The 20,270-nt window shown below is 28.4% G+C and overlaps 1 protein-coding gene across 1 annotated transcript; it reads left to right on the top strand.

Annotated features, from left to right (window-relative positions):
- The first annotated feature begins 1,806 nt into the window (after nt 1-1,806).
- On the top strand, nt 1,807-18,440 carry LOC132952804 (PDZ domain-containing protein GIPC1). The gene is made up of 7 exons (XM_061025240.1): nt 1,807-2,384; nt 16,777-16,873; nt 17,060-17,193; nt 17,573-17,711; nt 17,812-17,918; nt 18,001-18,079; nt 18,172-18,440. The coding sequence occupies exons 1-7, from the start codon at nt 2,169-2,171 to the stop codon at nt 18,330-18,332; spliced, it is 933 nt and encodes a 310-aa protein (XP_060881223.1). The 5' UTR covers nt 1,807-2,168; the 3' UTR covers nt 18,333-18,440.
- Nucleotides 18,441-20,270: the final 1,830 nt, after the last annotated feature.

Below are 20,270 nucleotides of genomic sequence, written 5' to 3'. Positions count from 1 at the left end.
ATACATTAAATTATTCAGATTTTTATACCATTTAAGGAGTGTTTGGTGGCGATATAAACATAATATTTTAAATGAGAACCAACTTTTTTTCTGTAAATTGTAAAGCTGATGATTTTTTTGAAAATATTGATACATTTAAATCAAAATTCAAACGAGAATAGTTTCTGAGTTGTTAAAATGTAGGCATATCATGCTATGCGTATAGTGCATACTAACTATTACTAAGAATAATAGTCCATACAATTAGTTGTATACAAAATATAATATAGGTAGATGTAATATTTGATCTTTTATTTATTGTACAATAATATTATTACAGGACAATATTTACGAATTATAACATTTAGAATGTTGAAATGTTTGAAAATATGGTCATGAACCAGGCACCCCTGTCCTCAACTATACTTAAAAATTCCTGTAGACAGAATTCGATTAAGTTTAATGGGAAAAGTGGTGGGGGGAAGGGGTTGAGCATGTTTGGTGAATAACCCTGTATATTAAAGCTACCTATTACTCATGGGCTACATCAAATATCAATATACATTTGGATAATGGTGTATGTTATCATCACATCGCGTGCAGCAGTAGTTCTATATCGCGACTTTAGTTGTGTGCTGTCCTGTCATTTATGCGCAGGTCAAAAATCATATAACAAAACATATCTATAAAATACTGTATGCCGTGTACGGTGTACTAGAAAATATTATTATTATTTTAGCGTATTATATACCTCTACACATAAACGCAGATATACAAGATAAAAATAATATGTGAGTATATAATAGGTACCTATAGATAACGTACGTAGTACGAACGTGTGCGCGTGCGCCGATGTACGTAGGTACATAATAATATCACATCGTGCACTCGACGTGCATTATATAGTATATAATTAAATGGAAGGGCGAATCAGTCGTTGTTCCAAAATATTAATATTCGTGTGCCTCTATTTTATTCGTGTATACCTTATATTCTCGTCAAAATATACACAACACGAAATCGTCAAAAAAATATATAATATAAATATCATATTATACAATAATGCTTATAGTATAATGCCACTAATATATCAGCTAGGTACTAAAAAATTATGTAATTTTCAATACCTTTGTAAATATTTACGCAAATACAATGTTAAGTAATTTTTGCGGTTAACTATCGATTGTAAACCAAAAGTACACACTTATACATAGATAAGTTCAAAAGTGATGAAAAGCAAAAACTTTGGGACTAGTATGAATGTATCATATTGTATGATAAAATATGAAAGTTCCATACTTCCATACTTAGTTATACTTGTATACGTCATAGGACATATGCATATATTATATATCGTATATGATGCAGTTATCTATATTACCGTTGCACGCGGTTCCGTCATATTATAACACGCATGCCATTTTTATTAAAAAAGTTTAAAAATTAAATCGTTTGAACTCGTAGAGGCGCAACGACGAGGTATCGACGGATTCGTAATGAAACAATAATCGGTTTGTATACAACTGCAGCGTACCTAATACCTATATATTATATTATAATATATTAATATATTGCATGCATAAACGACGAAACTACAACTCAATAAACATATAACAATATTATTACATTTAATATTGTACAAGATAGGTATATAATATAACCATATGGGCACCTACTACGTATAATATAAATACGCACACGCACCTGGAGCTGGATTATTATATACCTAGGTACCAATATATACACATTGTTCTGAGCGTTCCACTCGGTTCAACACCTGCCGCGCGTATGGTGGTACCTATAGGTAGCGATCGCCCGACGGACAGCCGACAAAAATAATATTAATATACCTAGCTAGTAGCTAGTCGCAGTCGCGCGGCAGACCGTCTGTACGGCGTACGCGTGTCCGCAGTCACTAAAATACTGCCGTCGTCGTTATAATTTAATATCGTTTGAAAAAAATTATCAATAATTTAGTCGTAAATATGATTTACGGTTAACCATAACACGTCGTGTTCGATACGAAATTCATCGTTATTATGACTTGACGCGGACGTATAGTTTCGATTCGTGTGTATTGTGTATAGTTTTGACGTGCGCGTGCCGTTGCAGCCGCGCCTCTATATAACGCTTTACATTATCATAATATTCAGGTGAACTGTCTATAATATATTACATATATTCGTAATATGCCTTTGTTCAACCGGAAAACCGTGCAAAAAATCAAGGACGACCCGGCAGCGGTGCAGCACAAGCACAACGAACACGACGATCAAGTGAAACAAAACTTGGTGTTCCACTGCCAACAGGCCCAAGGAAGTCCGACTGGACTGGTGTCGAACTTCTCCAACGTCCGCGAACTGTACCAGAGGGTGGCCGACTGCTATGACTTCCCTTCGGACGAAGTAAGTCCGATACAGCACTACCCATACCCTCCCGCCCGTAAATACTTACGTTAATTATTATTGTACGCCCCGATACATAATGCCGGTTTAATTTTTTAATCGTCGGTTGCGGATACTGCATTGTTATTATTTTGATTTTGTCATCTCATTCGCACACACCACGTATTCAGCATACCTATTATATAACTATTTGGGTTTATACGTACACGCGTACATGTAAATTTTTTTTAAAAATTGGCGTCTATGAGTTTCCGGACCGGAAGACAGCTATATGCGCTGTACTTCCAGCGCTGTGGTGGAGAGAACAAATACCGTTCCGGTTAAAGGGACACCGAAATCATTGGCCATAACGCGTAATCCCCAAGCCACGCACTACAACTGTAGGTATATACACAAACAATATAATATAGTGAACGCGATTTTCGCCAATTGGAAAACGCTGGGAGATTTAAGAATTTAAAATAGCTTTTCGTCACACTTTTATCACTTGTATGCGTCATCAACAGCCGCGATAAACTATACACACGCCGAATGACTTTACTTACACATATTTTGCACTGCAGAGTAGCGGACTATAGTCTTTATAGTTTTGTTTCAAATCAACTGTTACGGTGCATTATGTTATTAGCGTGTAGATATGTCGTCTCTAGTCTAATATAATTTATAATCATTCGTAAGTATCGTAAAAATAGTACCTACCTATTCAAATTAGTAGATAGTATTAAGTAGTATACGAGAGAGTAACGCGCAGTTAAATTTTTTACGATTTTCGAAAGACTGAAATTTTATGTTTTATACTTGAACTGTTTTGAAAAATAAACAACTTCGCATAACACGACGCTGGCCAAGCACCTTGTGTTATATTTTATATACAATTTCGAAAACTTGTATGCGTACCTATTATTATGATATCGAACGGTATTGCACTTGCAGAGCTTCAAGTTGCGATTTCAATTAAATATATTTTTATACCGGCTAATTAATAATAATCGACATTAAAGTTATAAACCGTATTTAATCGTTATTATTATTATTATTTTTTTTTATTTTAACTATTGTTCGAGTTACATCGAAACCAGCCAATTCGTTTCTAAACAAGTATAATTAATAATTATACTTGTCTAGAAATCGAGTTCTAAAATAATTAACAATGATAGGTTATATTAATATATTCTAAAAGTTGTGTGACTGCGTACCTTATTTGTAAAAGTCAATATAAATCTTCACATTTCTTTCTGTAACTATACCTACCTGTAACTTTTTTTTTTTGCTTTGCTGTTTGATCTCTTCGCTATAAACATTCTCTCCGTGTAATGATGCTACTGTCAAACAAGATAAGGTGTTGTTGAATTCTAGGTCGAGTTTGTAGATATTTTCAAGGCGTAGAAAGTTGTAAAAAAATGTATTCTTGTTGAATATTATGTTGATTTATGCAGTTTTTATTGCAGTATAAATATAATTGTTTAAAGATTACGTAACGGTAACACACTAACACAAAGCTTGTGATTGTATTAAGGCATAATAAATTAAGAAAAATATTTTAATAAGTACAGTATTTTATTGAATGTAATTAAAATTAATTTATTAATGTAATACCTAAATATACATTCAATATTCATCAAACTTTAAATTGTTTGTTTTAATTTTAGAAACATGAAGATGTGCACTAAATAAGAAATTACTAATGATTAATGGATCATATTAGTTTTTAAAAATATTATACAAAACATAAATCGTATTTCAGTATACTTACCTAATTTATTACTATATAATGGGCATGGAAATACAGAGTGTATAATATAATCACGATTCATGATTGTATTGATGTGTATAAATATAATATACCTACTTATATGTAGTATAAAAATTACATTACATCAGTCATCAATATCAATTACTTATGTTTACGAATTTTGGCAGTTGTATTAAAACGAGACTGAACAACTGTTATGAATTATTTTGTATTACTCAGATAAATCAAACGTAAATATTCAGTTACATACCTACTTATAAGTTCTAACAAGATTTTTTTCGAATATTTTTCTTAACAATTCATTAATTGATATTAGTAATTAATAATTTTTTCAATAATCCGAACGAATATATTTAGCACGTCATATAGGTTTTTAAGCAAACTATACGTACAAAATTATTTTATAGTAAACGTACATTATAAGTCTATAACATATTATATTTTTCAAATCATCTATAATCTATATAAGAAATTAGAAATTAAGTATAAGAAGTAAAATAAATAACTGATAAATCGATTAAAATATTTGATTATACCTATATATATATATATCATACATATATTACCTATGTGTCAGATTATTGCATGATAAATGATTTATGTAAGTCGTAAGATAAGTCAAAGCGTATAGATAAAAATAAAACAATTTTTAAGCGACAAAACATTATTGTACAATAACAACGTTAAATAATATGTTCGTTAGACGTTGACCGATGAGACTTAATTTGGAATATTGGTATGATATATAAAATAAATCCACAAAATTGCAATTGCACTCCACGTAGTTAATAAATATTAATTGTTGCCTATTGGATGGCGTTTACCAAATATTATACAATTTATGTTTTGCTTAATATGGCATACTTTTTTGATAACTCGCAATTAAAATTTTTTTCCAAGTCTATATGTAAGTAGGTTTAATAAAATTTATTACGACTTTTAGTATTTTAACACAATTATTATAAGCTTTTCAATATTTTATCTTTCTTATATTTTAATTACTTAACGTTAATCATTATAAATTAATATTATTAATAATAATAATTGGGATAAAATCTAATGAGCTATTTTTTTTTTTTTAATAACACTATTTTTACAAATTTAATAAGATAATAAAGATTTTTTTTTTATTAAAAAATAATTACAATCTTTACACATTTGGTACAATAAATAATTTTGATTAAACATAATATATACATAGCGAGACTGACAGAATAACAGATATTGGGAGGGCACTCAGTAGTGCCACCCGACAATAAAGATTTAGGAACTTAAAAATTAAAATACATAATAAGCAAATGAATAGTAGGTACTAGGTTATGAAAACAAACAATTATAGTAGTCCATAAGATTAAGAGGATGTCAGTGCACCATTTGTTTTCTGTCTCTGGCCAACGCGCAACATAGACAAAATGCATTTGCGCAGAATCGTTTTTTCTGTTTTTAAGTAATCTTAGAGTAAAATCACTCATTACAAAAAAGACAGAGAATAATATTTTTGAGTGAATGACACATATCGATTTCTCTAAATATTGTTTCAAAATAATTAAAACATGATTTAAATTTATAAAATTTTTTTGTTTATTTTGAAAGTTGAATACAAAGTCAAATAACAATAAAATATAAAATCGATATGTCATTCCCTCTAAAATATTATTCTCTATATTTTTTGTAATGGGTGATTTTACCCTGAAATTATTTAAAAACAGAAAAAACGATTCTGAGCAAATGCGTTTTATTATGTTGCGCGTGGGTTAGATAGAGAAAACAAATAATGCGCTGACATCCTTTTAAGATTTTAAGTAATTTATAGTAATCAGTAATACTAATAGTCTAAGAGATTGCATGGTTCTGAATTAATTAAACGCATTATTCTCTGAATAGGATCATTACATAAATAATTAGTTAATAATACGGAATTTATATCATGAAATGTGACACTATATATAATTAAATAGACGATTAGCATCCATCTCATTTTTGACTAAATTATTAATGAATCTTATGTCCAATTCTTTCCTTCTAACATCTAGGTTTACCTAATTAAATTTTTCATAAACCAGACTTTTGTAGTCATGTTTAGTTTTTAAAACATAACCAGTAAAAATTAGAAACTGTTTTTGGACATTTTCAAACTGTTGTATGAATATAAGGGGACTATATCATAGACCTATATTCTGACCTATTTTCCATCATCGATCTCACTAATATATAACGCTAAAAGACAAGGGGCTTGATATAGGTAATAGCTAGGTACCGAAAATGCAAAATGCTAATGATATTTAGTAGATATGAAATATTCGATTAAAAAAATTGTTTGTCCTTATTAAATAGTAAATTGTGTTTCAAAGTTCAATTAAAATATCACCGACACCTGGCGACACACCTATATGCTCAATAAAAATTAAAAGGCATATGCATTTTATAAGACACAAAACTTTTAGTTTCATTAGTTAAAACCAAAATTGCAAAAAAAAATATTCAAGTATTTACAAATAAAGAATAATAATAATTAATAATGATAAGTTGGGGTATTTAAAAATTAGCATCAAAAGTAAGTAACTACCTTTAGTAAATACAATTACCGACTATACCGTTATATAATAGGAATGACCTTTCTATTCTGAACTAAAAATGAAAAACCATTTGCTATATAAATATGAATCAAATTAAAAACGATATTATATACATGTTTTATAATTTAAAAGGTCACGTCATAGTAAAAAAAAAATAAACTTTTATTACAGAATAAATTAAAATTTATATATTACAATGTAATAAGACTGCAGTTAAAATACAGTTTATATTATATAAAAAACACTATAATTTAGTTTAAATAATATGATAGTTAGGCACAACATATAAGTAGTAAAATATAATTTTAACGACGAGTTTTCAAAACAATAATTGCCTTCATACAGGAGGCTGGCTTTATTATATAGTATATATAAGTACTTAATTTTTTGTTAATCTCAATTTTATATTGTTTTATTCTTACTATGTAATTGTTAAGTTATCATAGTCTATACTAGCGGCTTTTTAATAAAAAAAAAAAAAAAAAAAACGACGAGTTTGTTTGAATGTTTCAACTTGATCTGCTGATAATAAAATCTATTGTATTCTTATTTACTAGACACTTGGTTTAGGTATCAAAGTTAAAAATAATAAAGGTGTTCACCTTGGACATCAGACTCGATAACGTTAATAATATTTATCTACAAAATGGTTTGAGTTCGAGAATTTGACATTAGTTAAAAAAGAATACCAAGTGTATCATTCCCATTATTTGCATGAATGTTCCACATGCTTAGAGTTTTAAATTAAATAGATTAGGTATATTTCACTCTGTCGGAGACATTTTCTAAGTCAGGATGGTAAATTAGTTTGTGTTCTATCTTTAAATAGGTATTATATTATACTATTTAAAAATACTTCATACTAATACATTAGTAATTTTATTGTGGACATATTATCTTGCATACATACCTACCTCTATATCACACTGCATTACTGCAACCTACATAGTACACTTTATTGTAAGCCAATAATTATTATTGTCTCTGAAGATTCTGCACAATGGCTATTGGCTCCACTGTTATTACTTATTGGGTTGTAAGACTTAAGTATTCACCTAATCATGTTAAGTTTAATAAACTAAAATCATATATGATTTATCGTTTACACCCTATAAACCTGAGTTATACATTTTTAAAAAAAATAATTATCATAAATACGCGTTGGTAGGTACACAATATGTTTACGCAACTATTTCCAAATGAAACATTTTTTTACGTCTATTAATCTATTATTATTTTTGGCATTCACTGTCATTAGGTATTTATCATCGTAGCTTTATAAAAATAATATATTTTAACTATTTTTTTGATACAAAAATAATTGTAAAGTAGGTGGATTTATCAGCATGTTTAGTAATTTTATCAATAAATTACTGAGGTAATAATAGTTAAAAGTTAAAATAGTAATGTTAATATTTTTATCCTCTGAAAAATAAAAATAATAAATTATTGTAGGTACCTACATAAAAAATAAGATTTTTATAGATTTTATTCTATTTTCAAGATTTTCAATGACATTTTTCCGTTGCGAACTGATTTAATTTATGCAATTACCTATCGATCTCGTATGCTTTGAGTGGAGGTTAGTCTAATACTCTAATGTCCAATGTTTTAGTAAATATTACAAGTGAAATAAACATAATATAGTAAATAGGTTCGTAAGAGCAAATTCAAAATGGTATATAAAAGTTTAAGCAACAAATTTTTTTAAAATTTTCAGAAAATGTGTGATCCAAATCATCTTGGAAGATTTCCTGGATCCATTCCTGGATCCATGGAATTGTCAGTGAATATATTTTAGGAGACTAGTCTATTGTAAATCTTTTCAAAATGTTTTCGTTTCTTCATACAAGGATTTAAGTTTAAAATCACTATGGCGATTAATAGACTATAATTAGACGGTAGACATATGTATAGGGAGGTTTATGAGAAATTCTGAGCAAGACCATGTTCTAGAAACTAGAAAGTTTAAATTTTATTTAGATTATATTTTTTGGTATTCCTCCAAAATTGGAGCTCGTAAGTTCAGATACACAACAAATACATTTGATTTATTCGAAGTAAATGTACCTAAAAATTCGTGATAGGTACAGTTAAAAATAATACATTAGAATCAATGTATCAATAGGTATATTACCTACCAAAGGTTTATGTATAATATGTGATATGTATCTAGTAAAAATATTTGCTGTGCCACACTTGAATTTGTTTTTTTTAAATTTAATTCTAAAAAGTATTAGCCATTATTCATTTGGTAGGTCGGAGATAGGTACCTACTATGGGTAGACGAAATAAGTAGTTCAATTAGTTATGTTATTTCTTTAAAATTCACTTTAAAGAACACTTTAGAATTCACATAATTTTGATTAGGTAGGTACATTTAAAATTTAAATATATAAAACTAAAACTCATTTTCAATAAATCTATTATATATTATTAATACCTGCATTTGGGTACGCATATAAAAACAAATGTCTGCATAGATAATTAATAACGTGGAATTTGCATTATATTATCTATTCTTATCGTAGGTATTTAATTGAGAAAAAAAGAATATATTACACAATCTTTAGTTATAATAAAACGCATAATATAAGTTTTGGAGGTTTTCTTTGTTAACAGACATTTTATTCGAGTACAAACATAATACTTAATACAATTCAGTGAAGAAAGAATGTAATTATATTCCAAACATTAGCGTTTAAGCTTTAAAGTAAAATGATTAATGCAGTTAACAATATTGTCCTGTTTGAAATATCATAAATATATGTAATGCTAAGGTTCTATGTTTTATATATTATCATATTGTAAACTCTAACAAAAGTGTAAATAAGAACAACTTACTGTTGAACTGTAAAAGTAATAAATACATTTTTTTAAACTTATTCGCAGGAATATTAATATTAAATTATAATTATAATCGATTATAAACTATATAATAGACTGCAATATATTCAAATGTATGGTGTTTATAAATAAGTCAATACGTATTACTAGCATAGGTAATTATTATGCCCTAAAAAGTGCGCTAATTTAATTTGTAATTAAAATTGCTATATATTTTAATTTTTAACTTTCTCTAAAACATTTAGCTTATTAGAAAAACTCATTTTGATTATCAAGTTCAAATTTAAATAAAACATTTTAAATACTTCTAAGCAACCTCAACAATTTACTGTTATATTTTTTAGTATCCAAATAATAATTATTAGAGTTTATATAACTTATAGCCCTCAGTATATTGTATAATATAACATAGATTTACCTATAGATTACAAAATGATCGGTTGTACACTTGTACGGTTATCAGTATTGTTATATTGTTCTCAGAATGTTTTTTGTTATTTATTTCTGGTAAATAGTTTGCTTTAATTTCTATTGATTAAAATATTTTCGGTGTTCGAATATTGACAGTTTTAGAATATAAAATAAAAATATTGTACAGTTGACGTGCAAAAAACCTATTATTGCACTATAATCGCACCTAAAAAATATAAAACAAAATAAAATTTCTTATAGAAAATAATAAATGCAGTACCTACCTTTAAGAACCTAGGTCAAGTTAGCTTATGTTAGGTTAGGATGCTAATTGATTGTTCCTTCTTACTTCAATAAAATGCTTAGAAAATAAATATTTGGGTTGACGAGTTGTACCTAGTTTGTAGTTAAATGTATCACGTGCTATGCACGGAATGTTTCGCAAACGGATTTAATTGACGCAGTAATGTAAATTTCACTACTCATCATAAACGGGGGACACTTCGTACCTATATATAAGACGTACTAATGTATTATACGGTGTATGCTTGATGACGTTTGCGGTCGGTAAAACGCTGCGATCAACAAGTATATCAAAGTGAATAAACCATATTTTAAAGGATAGTAGACTGGTAGATACTAGATAGCAGCTGGTACCTAAAAGCCTCGCACGAGAATCGGATATATTATTATTTAATCAGTTTAATATATTAATTATTAAATAAATAAGTAAATAATTATATTAACCAAGCATAAAACACATCAGCAAAAATGATTCAAGTACAAAGTACCTAGGTACCTAATAGGTATAAAAAAATAAACTGATAAACATTAATAATTATACACTTACATTGAGGATACATTATAATATATAATATTATATATTGGATCTAATGGATCTATACCGATTACCGACCAACGTCCTACCGGCTGCTACCGTATACCAGCTCAGACACTAATCTGAGAACATGATAAATCATAATTTAATATTTAATATTATTATATCATTATATTACGCGTGTAATTATATCTATTATAGCTGTTTCTTCATTCGGACATTTCGACATTTAATGCATGGGATACTATTATAATTATAACTTTTTTTTTTTTTAAATTTAATTGAAAGACGAATATAATAATTATACCTTTGTTGAAAGTGTTTTCTATTGGTGTACTAATGGTTTGTCTACGAAAATATGTACAAAATTAGTTTTACGGATGATCACAAGTGTTTTTTACAATAAAGCTGCAAGTATCTATATGAGTTTCAAATTGACGGTGTGATACAATTTAAAATGCATGTGTTTAGTACCTCTATTATATTGTGTTCAGTACTTCTGCTCTGCATGATAGCTGGTAATAGGTACACTCGTATATTATAAATATTATCGGAGCACAAAATGTTTTCATTTTAAAAAATAAGTTTTGTTCAATAAAAATGCTAATTTAAAAAAAAAAAAGGCCATAATATTATACTCAGTATAAATAAGTACACGGTATACCTATATGGCTATATATGTATCTATATCAGACATTAGCTAACCATAAAAAAAAACTGAGATTAAAAATAAATTTGTATAATGATTTCGTGTTTTTAATACAGCTATAGGTACGCACAATGTTATAGACCATGGTGCACGGTTAGTGATTTTTAGAATCAGACCGATCATTATCAACATGCGCCGGATACTTTTGTACTGGTTAGGACCAGTAATAGTTAATTACAACGTATATTAATTTTCATTTCGAAAATAAACTCGACGTTATACGATATAACAGGATGGATTATTAGAGGATGCCAATTGCCAATGGAAATCAAAGTGTGTTCTTGTTTAGCGGCGCTAAATTTAATATAATATATTGTGACCCAATTGTATTATAAATAATTATGTACGTACACATTATACACCAAACAATGAATCTGTAGAAAAAAAACAATTACCATTGAATGAAACAATTGATAAAAAAATACAGATATATTTTTTAACAGTTAACACTGTTCATTATCTCGAAAAATGTATAAGGTTTTCGAAAATATTTTTCTACATAATTAAACTTATATTATAATTAAAACAATTTTTTTTTTACTGTACCATAAAAATACTTGTTAAAGGTGCTTAAACGATATTCATTATTATTAAATTAGCAATATTATATGATAAATAATAAATATAATTCAACTTAACAAATTAAATCGATTTAAAACAGAATACTATATAGAGTTGTGTAGTTGTGTTATTATGCAGGTACCTGGTACCTATTCCGTTTGATTAAAAATATAATTAATGAATTAATTTTGTGTAGAATAATAAAATGTAATACCATTGATGGAAAAATATCAGCATATTATCACGAAATATACTCGAATAAAAATTCAAAGATTATGGCAGGCAAATCCAATAGGTGGTATAATATAAAAATTGTCTTGCCCTGAATGTCTACAGAAATTTCATTATATCTATTAATAATATAATGCAAATAGTGCGTTTAAAAAAACTATAAACTATATAATAGTATAAACAAATTAATTATAATTATGCACTACGGTTCTAACTTATGTAGTTAGTTATTCTGCAGCTCTATATAGCAAAATCGGCACTATTAATATGGGTATGTGAATTTACCAACTCAATTTGTAGCAGGTAAATGATTCATTTAAACTGGGAAAACGGATTATAAAACTCTAGAAAACTGATTATATTATACAATAATAACAGCAAGTATGGTGGTACAATAATGTGTTATAATTGTAATATTAAAAAAACAATTATTACTTTCACATGATTTATGTGACTTAAGTCAATTTCGATTACAGTGTTAAGAAAGACAAAAATACAGGCCTTTCTTTGGGTGTGTGGGTGTGTTGGGTCCATTACTCATTATATAAAATTATTTTTGACATTCAAAGATTCACGGAAATCAAACTTTGTTTTATATACTTAATTAAAATATTTTTAATATTAAATAAGAGATTGTTATAATAATGGACGCGACCTACTAATTAAAACAAGAAGAGCTTCTAATGAGCCAGGTATACAAAAAAATAATCACGCAATATTAATTATGAATTATCACGGACATTAGTCCCAAGCCTATTCACGTTTATATATAAACTATATAATATAATATTCACAACCTACACATTACACATAATTTAACTTAGATGACTCGTATAATATTATAAACTTATTGCGGATGAAAACCAACTGTGCAGTTTAAAAATGTCTAGAAAATGAACGTACCTATATTAAAAATCATAAATTTATCGAGTATACTAACAACTATGTATAGTAACTTTGTTACCTATGTATACATCGTACATATATTATAAGTACGACATACAACAATATTTACGTTATTATACTTATTGAATACACAAAAACAATATTCGACATGATTTTTTCCCCGTTTTTTTTTTTTAATGACGTAATAGTTGTAATAATAATATACATACCTATTATACTGCGTGTTTAAAGGTAGGTATAGGTACACGTCATCTTCGACGATGCAAGGAAATCTCAACGATATAATCAGCTGTATGGCCTGCTTTCGACGAATAAAACTGCCATCTGTGATAAGAAAAAAAACAAGGAACACACATTACATTATATTCATACATATAGGTATCGTAAATAAAATTATACAATCCACTTATACGCCGTAGTCTCGAGGGCCTATATACCTGCAGCTATTTCATGTGAAAACGTTATCTTTTCCTTCTCGTTTTTTAACACGTCACGCAACACGTGCATAATATCTAAGTAATTGTTTTTAGTAAATAATAATCATCATTATTATTATTATTATTGTTTTGCAAATATCACAACGTGGGTTGTGACTCGTATTATAGGTATACGCGGATTCTTCAAATCTTTAAAAATTAAAAATAATTTTCAAATATAATAAACATTTAAGCTCTTAACGGCTGACGCGCATATATTTAAAATAGGCAGGTACCTATAAATCATAGATGAGTAAATGCTATACGTTATACGCTTGTTTATTACTTATTAATACATATTTTTGACGAAATGGTTCATTAATACACATAGGTAAGATCATAATATGCAAAATAAAAATAAACGTTGTCTACGTATAAATATTTTGATACGGTAACCTCTGCCCAGACACTGAGTTCTACTCATAGATCAGTATATAAGTATATAATATGGAATACCAAATAATTACTTAACATCAGTTACGCTATATCAAATCTTGTATTTTTTAATACCTAAAAAGCTGAAGGGCACGATACAGTACATTCAATTGATTTCAAGGTTACGGAAAAAAATAATTGAATACTAATTTAAAAACCAATAGTAATAAATCGTTGGCAATTTTTTCGCATTTCTTCAATAGAAGAGTATATATATTATAAATATACATGAACAAATGTGTTGAGTAATCAAAAACTACAATGTCATTGTATCATCACTTAGGAGGTATACCTAAATATATTAATATATATTCAATATTGATCATAACTGATAAGTGATAAGTCATATTTATTTAATATGTAATAATCCGATCTCTCGCAATTTAATCAAATGTTTAATCTTCCACAAGAATAATATTGTAAAAGTTTGTATTGACTTCTTCTACATTAAAATTAAACATAGAAATTAAATGTGTCTATTTAAGATATTTCGTTAACAACTTATTGTTTTAAAAAAATGAGATAAATAATATTTTATTTTCGGGTAAATATATATGGGTACAAATATATTTTGCCACTTAAATAATTATGTTATATTATTTTTATTTGATATTATATTTTTTTTTTTTTTTTTTTTTTTTTTATTGGGTAACCCGCGGCAACATAGGCCATTGGGTGTGGGGAGGGCACTGTAGGTTTTATATTGGGTAGGTTTGGTAGGTTTTATATTGGGTAGGTTGGTACACGTGTGTGTTGTGTTTGGCAGAATTTCTAATGGGGCACCCGTAGGTTTCTGCCGTGCCCCGGGGTGGGGGGATGGCGGCACTTGTTCTCCGGACACCGTGACTTGCACGGAGAAAAATGCCGCCCAGTGGTCGAGGATCGAACTCGGACCGGCTGTGCCGAATCCGTCGCGTTAGACCACTCGGCCACCTCGTCCCCCGATATTATATTATTATATACCTATAGTATGCACAGTGTATTTATCCACAGCGAATCAATACAATTTTGAACTATATATAAATGAATAAAATACCTAACTACTGAAGTAAAACAAAATATTATGACGTTGCATAATAAACTCAAGTCTGAACTCAGGTAGGTATCACAATTCACAAATATTGGGCAAATATTATATAGGTGTCGTTGTTATATGAGTATCGATTAGAGACGCAGTTTCGTGTAGCAAAATCAATTATAACATAAACCGGATAATATCTAGATGTGCAGTAGCATTAAATTATTAAAATCAGATATCGGTCGCCGGTCAAGAAGAAGACAAGAAATATAACATAATATGTATACCTACGCGTGGCTTCACGTCCATATAGCAAACTGCACCGGACAGCGAACATAATATAATATGATATTATTTATATTATATTGGCCCGGTCACTAAAATGTTGTAGGTTTATGACATTGCGCGATTTTTTAATTTTTCACCATTGATTAATTTTCCTGGTGCTCCGGTGATAGTTATTTATGTAGTATATTTTACATCGTCATGATTTTTTATGAATAAGTATTCGTACAACGACTTTATAATAATTATTAAATTAATATATTTTACGGTTTCAAACTGGTCCATTAGTTTTTCGTATCTTAATCCGACCGCTTATTATTGTATATAATATATATATATATATATATTATAAGTATCCGTTATACAATAATATTATTATAACTGCAGCGTAAACATTATTTTGGAGGCCGTAGAATTGTGGTCGATCATTATTCATTACGTAGTACACAGTCAAATAGTCGTGGCGTTAAGACATCGACAGTTATTATCATTATTATGAGATTCAACCAATGGAACAATATTCAACTGCTAATACTGTGTATTTTCTTTGGAACTGTTCCATCAATGAGCAATTCATTATTGCGGTGTAATGAAACACTTTTAATAGTCTGTATCCAACGCGAATGACTCGAAACTGAAAGCATAACGCACTAATATAAGCACGTCATATTTTCATGAAGTTATACACCAGCTGAGTATTGAATTTATTATGGCAAAAAAACGATTGCATAAATAACGATAATACAAGAAATAAATAGTCAATATTACTATTACGTCTTCTATTACTTAAGCTTATTAAGTATATATTTTATATATGTTACAATAAAATGTATTCACGCCACAGATGAACTTAGTAGGTACGAAATTGATGAGATTTCTTCTTCAACAGGTGTTTGGGGACGGCAATAGTTATCAATTCACTTAGATTTTAACATACATGTGTTTTTGTGCTAGTTACAATTTTTTTTCCAACCAATTTTTGCGAATAAAAGAAAAAAAAATTTAATTAAAAAATGTTGCATGCTGCTAGATATTTTTCCACTATACTATACCCAAAAACAAATCTGTGATTCCTCAGTTTTTCTTGTAGAAAAAAAATATTTAGTAACATGCGACTAATATAATATTATATATTACAAAATTTTTAATTTTTTTTAAGAAATATACCTATTATTTAACACATTATACATGATAGGTATAAAGTATCAGTGGCAGATCTAGGGCTTAATTTTTTTTTGGGGGGGGGGGTGGCAAATGCCTCCTTTGCCTTCCCCTGGATCCACCACTGTAAAGTATAGGTATTTGTATAAATAATATGCTAAACTATATTTAAACTTTTGTTATAGATTCTGTTTTGCACTTTAAATACTCACAAAATGGACATGACTAAACTTCTGGGCAGTCAAATCGGTCTGGATGATTTTATTTTCGTACATCGTAAAGGTAATTTAAAAATCGATCATTTTACTGACTAGTAGGTATATGATGTTATATTGTTACATAATATAATAACTATATATAGTTATTCGTAGAAACAAATCGTCAACACGGTATTTAATTTAATAATATTATGTATTTACTACTAATCATCTCTTTATACCTATATATTATTATGTTTGATTTCATAAGGACGGCCAAAAGAAATCGAAATCGCCAAGACAAACGAGGCACTTGGTCTGACAATCACAGATAATGGATCTGGATATTGTTTCATAAAACGTATTAAAGAAAATAGCATCATTGATAACATTTCGTACATAAGTGTGAGTTTTTTCTGGCAAAAATATTTTTAATAACGAAATTGTACTTTTTTTTTATCATATATTTCATGTAACTTGTAAATGACGACATGACGTATCCTTTTCTAACTATATAAAATATGTAAGATTATATTATAAAATGGGTTTAATTTATTTGGTATAGTTACATTTTAAACTTATTATTGTTAAAAAAAAAAACCATTGTTTAAATTATTAAACTTAACTGTAAAACTCTCAACTATAACCGTGAAAAAATATATACGTTACCACGTTGGTAGGTTTTATTAATTATACTACCAACTGCAGTCTAAGAAGGGTTTATAAATACAATTTGATTGTTATGAATATACCAATTTAATATAATATATTACATATTTTACAGGTAGGTGATCATATTGAAAAAATAGACAATGAAACAATGGTGGGCAGAAGACACTACGAAGTGGCCAAAATGTTAAAAGACATTCCTAAAGGATCTGTATTCACGTTGCGGCTAATAGAGCCAATCAAAGCGGGATTTTGTATGTAATTTTTAAGGATTAAGTCTAATAATATAGTCTAACGAAATTAAATATACTTAATTCATTAATTTATTACGTGTTCGTTTGTTTATGTTACCAGCGAATATCGAGCCGAGGGGTTCCAAACGAGGGAAGAATGCTTCGTACGGAAATGGAAAAGAGACGTTACGTTTCAAAGCCAACGGGGCGGCTGAAATTCAAAAAGAGGTAATACAATATTTTGCGTGCATCCATATTTAGACCAAGACTTGACCGGTAACAAAAAAAATTGTGTGTAATTTGTCTGTAGACTGACGAGTCACAAAAAGGTATTGATAAAATCAATCAACTGCTGGAAAACTTGTTGGGAATTAGCGACATTGAACTTGGTAATTTTTTTTAACTGTATAACATAATATGTCTGTATTGAACAATTAATATCTATCTATACTTAATGTTCTTTGTTTTTTCTCGCCTACAGCTACACAAATTTGGGAGAAAGGAGAAGATAAGTTGAACAGCATGGACTTTGCGGAGGCCGTCGACAACTCTGATTTAGACGAATTAGGATTCACGGACGATTTCATCATTGAACTCTGGGGTGTCATAACAGATGCTAGGGCAGGGCGTTTGAAAAATTAAATACCTACACAATAATATGTATTTAACCGCCTTCTTATGTGTTTAATTTTATTTTGTATATTTATACTGATTATAATATAGTCGAAATAAAAATGTATTTATAAATGATTTCAACAATTAGTGAATATCATAATTATGTACTTTTTCGTGAAACTGAAATTCGATGCCTATATACTAAAATTGCTGTAACAAAATATTCAGATTAATGTAAGCAATTATCGTATAGGTATCTATGTAGCTTATAAGATCTTCATATAACATTTGCAGAATTTTAATTTTGAATCTACCGTAGAGTAAGATAGAACACTGCTACTCACTATATTATGTTACTAGTACATTACAGTTCTTCGTTCACACTAGTTTGTATTATATTTAACAGCGTGACCAAATGATGTGTGCAGTTAGTAGGTAGTAACTGTATAGGTAGTAGCTACGTTATATGAACACGAATGATTATAATATTTAGTACAATAAATGGCTAGGTAATTCATAAATTTTAATAAAACTATTTTATAAATATCAAACTGTTTATTTCAATAAATTATTATTTAAACTATAATACTTCCCCAATAATGATACCTAAACTGTATTCTCAATGATATAAAACTGTATTCAGTCATTCAATACTATTATGATGATAACTGCTAAATTAACTTGAATATTATACATAAAAATGGGAGAGGTCTGGAGCAATCGCAAATAAATGCATTTTAAATAGCACAACAAATTAACCAACGTAAAAAGCAAAAATAATTAATGAACTTATTAAAAACCTATATAGTTTCAAAAAAAAGTGGGAAAAGGTCTGAGGCACCAACAGGTAAATCCATTTTAAAAATCAAAAAAAAATATTCAAAATGATAAAATTAAAAAAAATAATTAATAAACATCATATTATTTTATAACTACAATACTACATTGTACCAAAATAAAAAAGGAAGAGGTCTGGGGTGCCCGCAGATAAATTTGTTTTAAAAAGCAAAAAAAGAAAGTAAATTCAAATTATGAATTGAGTAATTTTAGCTTGTGATAGCAGTCTAATCTGATTTTTAAATCCAAATAAAATATTTAATAATCATAAATTATTCAGAAGACACTTCAGGATGGCTGACAAGGTATATCAGCTACCAGCTTTTGTCACGTATAGTACATTATAAGAATATACATTTTATTAATTTTAATTTTATGGATATAGAACTGTTTTTAGATTCAAGGTAAGTCGTTTAAATCAATGTGGTGGTAAAGGAGATACTATACATTTTTAATGCCGAGAACGATCATGTGTGATACAGTGTGCTAACAATGATATAGGTACAAATGCAGGTACAAACTTTTGCAATCAAGGATTTGAAAATAATTGGTTGGTATTTTACAATTTTGGTTTCTTTTATACGACTATGAATATTTTTATTTAAAAAAATATTTGGACGTTACATTATGAAAATATTCCAAGCTCTAAAGGATCAGACCCTGTTAAACAAACAAAAAAAAAAAAAAATAATAGAATTGGCTTGGACTGGCAGTGACCAGAACTGAACGCTATCCAGGTGGGCGCTGCAATCAAAAGAATCATGGTAATCATATACTTAAACAATATAGCAATAGCAGCCAGCAGGAGTGGCGAGTGATAAGAGTCGCGAGTATAATGACAAGTAATACGAAGAGCAGAAAATTGAATAATAACTATAATTATATTAGCAAAAATATTGTAAGACGCGAGTCGCGGTTTGGTCGCCCCGTATAGTATAGTAATAGTACCTAAGTGTATGTATAAATTGTATTATACTGTGTACATAAAAAAAACTTAAAACACACATGCATTTTAATGTTTATTAATATAGTAATTGTTATTTGTTTTATTTTTATAATCTGCCGTTATTTTTTTGTTGATAACTTTATTAATTATATAATACATATTATAGGCAGTAACGTGCTAAA

Source organism: Metopolophium dirhodum, chromosome 9, assembly GCF_019925205.1.
Source record: "Metopolophium dirhodum isolate CAU chromosome 9, ASM1992520v1, whole genome shotgun sequence".
Taxonomy (NCBI): domain Eukaryota; kingdom Metazoa; phylum Arthropoda; class Insecta; order Hemiptera; family Aphididae; genus Metopolophium; species Metopolophium dirhodum.
The sequence above is the reverse complement of the archived record's forward strand: the minus strand, read 5'-3'. Positions and strand labels throughout refer to the sequence as shown.